We start from the raw sequence: 6,000 nt of genomic DNA on the forward strand, positions 1-6,000 counted from the left end.
GATAAAAATAAATAGCCAAAATAAAGACATCAGTCTTAACCACGTGAGCCTGACTGATATTGTTTTAAAATTTACTAAACATGTTCATGTTTAGAAACCATTAGCATCATATTCTAGTGGACAAGATAGATTTTCATTACAAATCAACCATGTCCCGGTGTCTCCTTGCCAAGCGTTAGAAAGAGTTACAAATAGCAAATGAAGCTATTCCAAACAAAGGATAATATAATCCATGCTGCACAAGACTTCACTCCTGAAGAAAAAGCACATATAAATGTGTTTTACACTTGTAGCTGAACTTTTGGACAAGCTAATATAACACTATAAGGATATAATATGTTTAGACTAGACCAAAACCCTTGGAGGTCATGTCATAAATGATGCTTACCTACAAACAACACATCAACCGTGTTACAAGAAACGGTAACGTGCGTTCTTTGTTGGTACGGGTAGACTCGATGCAATTGAATGATGAATGAATTTTTTATTAAAAAAATTAAATAAAAATCTGAACATGAAGCGCTGTTTGGCAAGACAATAATCCCAAACAAACACAGAGCCAAGGACAGCCTCTGGTTGGCTTCGGAGAAGAAAAATAAAGCTGCTAGGATGGCCCAGTCAGTTACCTGACCAGAATCCAATACAAAACTGGCAGAGAGAGCAAAACATCAGACTGCATGCACAGAAAAGACCAGCAGCATCTTCAAAACTTTAAGCAAGTTTGCTTGGAGAATGTGGCCAAAAATCCCTCTTCATTAATAAATGGGACTAGCTTCACCATAGAGGGGACTTCCTGATGCTGACATCACCAACAAAGTTTTTTTCTCTGTGTTCAGGTCTCTTAATCAATTCTTGATTAAGAGAATGCAAAATCTCGCTTTCGACACATAATTTATGAACTAATTTATTTGTGAAGATTATTTTGATTACTAACACTTGGTGCAGTTTTCATATCAGTACTTAACTAAAATTCCTGCTATTGGGAAAAAAAACAAAAAAAAAATGGATGTCCTCAATGCTTAGCTTCTCCTCTGCATCATAGAAGCTTACTTTGCAGAAAAAAAAGCTCCTTCCAAGCTATGTCACAATATCTCTTTTCTGCTTGTATGTTTAAAACTATTATCTCTGCAATGCATCTTTGAGAAGAAAGGATAATAAACAGCCTTTATTTTCAGAGATAAATTATTTGCCCCGATTATTCAAGTTTGTTTGTTCATTTTACATCTGATGCAATATCATTTGGTATTTTTATCATTTTTTTCCTGTGGTAATTCACATGGCTCGTGCAAGTTTCTGCTGAAATAGCAAAACAAACCCCGGGCAAAATGTGAAAGATTATCCCATACCATGCGAGCTAGGATGAAATGCTACACTTTTTCACACTGAACACTGCTCCACTGGGTGTGATTGAAAAACATGTAAAGCTATTGAATCCGTGGTTTGTATATGTGAGGGGAAAATGAGTGTTGTAACAAGTGGGCCAGTGTTTTTGTAATTGTTTCAAATTACACTCGACGTAATAACTCAGAGAAAGCAAAGCCAGTGTGCGGTCCGCTCACATTAACCAGGCAAAGACCACAGGATATCCATTTAGCCTTATTGTGGCCCGCAAGAAAAAGCTGATTATGTAAACAAATGTGGAGAATAAAACTCTTTAGCCATATCTCCAGCTGTCTCTATTTGTATCCAGTGGCACTTATCACTAGAAGAGGGGTAATACTTCAAGACACAGATGATGTTTTGCAGCATTTCCTTTACATGTGTATTATATTAAATTAGACACCAAAAGCCAAAAACATTCCTGTTTTCAGTTTGCTTTACTGTTTTTCTGGGTTATTTAAAGAGTTGTGTGTGCCTTTGCATGTTAGAATGTTTTACACAGGTTGTAAAATTGTGATGCTGTGAGAAGTCTATTAATTGTTAAAGCTGCAAGCCTCCTGCCAAACACTGACTCTCTAAACAAAGGGGTTGCCAACACTGTTGTGAACCACATAAATGACTGATTCACTTTTCTGCTAACGGTTCATAGTTATTGAACGCAACAGCTACGCTGGAAAAAAAACCTCAGGTCCATGAGAATTCGGAGCGCTCGCTGCATCTGAGTTAGAATCAGATAAGCAATATTAACATGTATGAGTTCAGTGGTGTACTGAATTATTTAACATGTACCTAAATTAAACATACAGTGTTTTCTGTTAATATGTTTGTTTTTTGACCTGTACATAGTACAGCGCTTCATGTTCAGATATGAAAAAGAAAAAAGTAATACACTCTGCTCGGAGTTCAACAACACAGCCTCTCTTTCTTTTCAGTTAATTTCTGTGTTGACTTTTGCAACTAAAATGTATCAAATATTCCTCCTCATGACTTTTAGCAGACTTTTGTTTACATCACAGCATTCGGGTTGTTAGCAAATCAGACAAATTGCTTGAAGAAATTTGTATAAACCATCATAAATCCTATAAATAATGACCATGGACAAAATGTAGTTACGCTCCTTGCACTTTTGTCACATTTTATGCCGTTATGCCCTAAATTTAAAATATCTTAAAAGATGTTTTTTGGGTTTATTTTTGGTTCACAAATAACCCTGAAGTGTTTTTTGTTTTGTTTTGTTGTTTTTTTTTCACAATAATATTAGTACTTTGGAGAACTTTATACTTCGTTACAAGTCTTTTGGGAAATTAAAATCAAAATTAAACAGCTCAATAAGTGTTAAATTCCTGCCAAAGATTATTCGTTGGATTTAGGTGTTGGACTTTGACCGGACCATTCTAACACATGAATTCTAACACATGAATGTAATGTTGGTTGTATGTTTGGGGGGGATTTGCTGTCCTGGAAGGTGAATCCTGTCATAGGTTTTCCACCTGGAGTTTCTTGTATTTAGCTCCATCCATTTCTAACTTACTGTTTTGTATAGTGTGATCCAACCTGAAATCCTCATTTGACATGTCTTTGTCTTTTTTGCACACAGATCAAGCAAATAATTAAATAGTCACAATAAGACTGAGCTTTGGTGCAGCAACAGATACGGGTTCATTTTTAATGTACAACACGAGCGAGTCAACCTTACATCAGCGCTTTCAGCCGTATAAAAACAGCAGTTTAAATCCATATGCACTCAAATACATAGTACGCAAGCATTAAAATTTATTTTCAAAGATAAATTTTAATTTAGTAAAGTAAATGGAAATTAACTGTACTGAAGTGAATATTTCAAAGAGTGTTGCATTTGATTAGTGTGTTAGTAAGATAATAAATGTAAAATTTATTTCCTTGCTCTTAGTGGTGTAAAAACTTTCAACAAGTATTGAATTGCTAAACCATCTTCTGTCAGACTTTGATCAAAACTAAATGGACAGCAAATCTTACGATAAAAAAATAACACATTATATTGCTTATTGTATATGTAGTATCCCTTCGGATTAATAAGAACATTACCTTATGAAGCCAGACTTTTTACCTTTTCATGGGCAGCTTCTCTTCAGTCGTCAGGCCAACGGTGGGCAAGCGTTTCTGCACGGCACACAACACACATGGTGTCAGATAACCTCCTCCCACTCACTCTCATTGACTGAAATACAAGAACAAGGGAAAGTCTTGAATTAATTATGCACGGATAAACTTTAATGATAGATATTCGGAATTAGATGAATTTGACTCGACATTTTAGAAAAGAATAATTGGTAGCAGTAAAAAAAAACCCGTTAACATCAACATTCAAGTTGGGAAGAACAAGTTTAATCTACCAGATGGCAATATTATATTAATGTTTGTGTTATTTGCAATGCTGAATTATTAATGGAAGTTGTGGCAGGATGCTCCTTTAACCAGGTGTTTACTTAGTTTTTCATTTGAAACACAGACACCAAAGGTATAACTGATTGCTTTGTGATCTCCCACTCTCCGTTAACTTCCTGAAACTGAAGTTAAACTGTTCCTTGTGTCTTTTTAACATCTGTTATGTACCATATGACAGTTCACACAAACGTAGCACCATGCATTATTAATGGAAAGGTACACACAAATATAATTCTTTGCTGAAGACAGCCGGCAAGCTCTGGGGCTGCTGTGAGGAATAGTAAGAGAATGCCCAGTGGATTGGCCTGGCACTAATAACACTAATGTCCCCCTTGGAACAAACTCATGAGCTACTAGCTAATGGTTCCCTTACAACAAACATTCAGACTGCCTTATTTATGACTACAAAGTCATCAGGGCATTGGTGGCCTTTTATAAAATAAGAAGGGAGATTGTTCATAGGAGAGCATCGCACGTGGTTTCACACATCTTGATTCTCTCGACCTTCAGCCATGTTCTGTTCCAAGACTCAACTTCCAAGACGAAAATAAAATAAAATAAATAAATGTAGCATAAGTCTCATTGAATTTGACATATTGCCGGGTTTCGGCCACGTGACCCGGATGACACACGAACCATGTTGGGGAATGGTCACAGCTCACGTGACTGTATGGCTAGGAAAATGTCATATATATATATATATATATATATATATATATATATATATATATATATATATATATATATATAATATTTTTTTTTGTATTATTATTTTTTTTGCATGAAATTCCCACAGATTAAACATTATAATTTTTCTGTCGGGACTCGCACTGGGTCAGCTGCTAACAACATTAGCACTCTGGGGTCGACCAAGAAGCTAGGGCATAAAAATAATATATTTTACCTTACACATGAATGCTTGCTCTTCCGAGTTACTGAACAATAAAATATCTGAAAGTACAATTTAAATGATGCAATCGTTATCTGTTAGAAAGTGGGCGCTACAAACTGTGGCTTTGTTAGTTTCCACATCTCCTGTTTGTTGATCCACTTTTCCCCGCTTTTCGAGAAGTATTTTTTTCTTAAAAATTAACTCCATTACCGCCTTGAAAACACTACTGCCTTGAAAACACAAAATAACTATACCTTTATCTTTCTCTGTGTCGAGTTGGAGCGACCATACTCGACATTTTGATGCTGGATCAACAGACGTAAATTTACTTCTTGCTCTCTATCTGGAGTGGGTGACAGTCTTCTTCTTGTCTAATATGACGAATCGCAAGCAACTTTAATGTACCCATTGGACACAAGTACGTTGCCGGTGCTACGCCATCTAAAACCCAGCAATCAGTTTAAAAAAAAAAAGATTATCTTCTCATGCTGCTATGTCTCCTGCAGGGTTTGTGGCAAACTGCAGGGGGCGGGGAGGATTCTCATTATTTTTCTTTCAATGATTGCTTCCTCTTTGCCATAGAAGGAAGAATATTGGACACAGAATTACTAGTTAAGTTTTCAGCAGCATGTCCAACCTGAGCTTTGAATTTCTGCGCATCCCCCAGAGTTACTGTTTCTGTTTGCTTAAAAATATATACATATTTACAATCATGCATAGTTTCTAATAGATTAACTGGATAGGGACACTTTTTCAAGGTACCGTATTGACAAATAATATTACTCATTTGTTCGTTAATATGTACCAGCTGCAGCAGACTAGTTAGCTTTATCTTAATGTTTTGATTAGTGACCCATGTCACAATCTCCTCTTGATTATCAAACAAAGCTGAAAACAATCAGGATTTAATAAGGCACAACAATACATCATTAATGCACTTTTTCATCTGTTCAGTGCATCCTAAAGGGCCCTCGCAGCACCTATATTAACAAACCACTGGGATACTTTATTTTTCCTCATTAAGCTGGTTTAATGTAATCTAAATAAGATTTTTGCTGATTTGGCCCTCCCATTTTCTGCCAAAGCTGGCATTGATCGTTTATGTGATTTAAACAGAGACCTAAATCTCCATCTTATCCAATTAATTTTCAGTGCAGGCATGAGAGTGGCTAATGATGTTATCTTACCTAATTAACCTGTATAGGGATTCAACTCCAGTACAGGGGATTGTTCATCCTTCATCCAAGCTCTCATTATTATCATTATAATCATTATCATAAAGGGACTAACTTATGTTGGCCATT

The 6,000-nt window shown here is 35.9% G+C and overlaps 1 protein-coding gene across 1 annotated transcript in view; it reads right to left on the minus strand.

Moving 5' to 3' along the window:
- Positions 1-5,031, minus strand: part of ofcc1 (orofacial cleft 1 candidate 1) — an 84,370-nt gene extending 79,339 nt beyond the window's left edge. The window contains exons 1-2 of the mRNA XM_055037446.1: positions 4,951-5,031; positions 3,467-3,577 (exon numbers count right to left, since the gene is read on the minus strand). Of these exons, the coding sequence (XP_054893421.1) occupies positions 3,467-3,474 (8 nt within the window). The 5' untranslated portion in view covers positions 3,475-3,577; positions 4,951-5,031. The remainder of the gene's footprint in view (positions 1-3,466; positions 3,578-4,950) is intronic.
- Between the last annotated feature and the right edge of the window lie 969 nt (positions 5,032-6,000).

Source organism: Poeciliopsis prolifica, unplaced genomic scaffold (assembly GCF_027474105.1).
Source record: "Poeciliopsis prolifica strain line A6 unplaced genomic scaffold, Auburn_PproV2 SCAFFOLD012, whole genome shotgun sequence".
In the NCBI taxonomy this organism is placed as follows: Eukaryota; Metazoa; Chordata; class Actinopteri; order Cyprinodontiformes; family Poeciliidae; genus Poeciliopsis; species Poeciliopsis prolifica.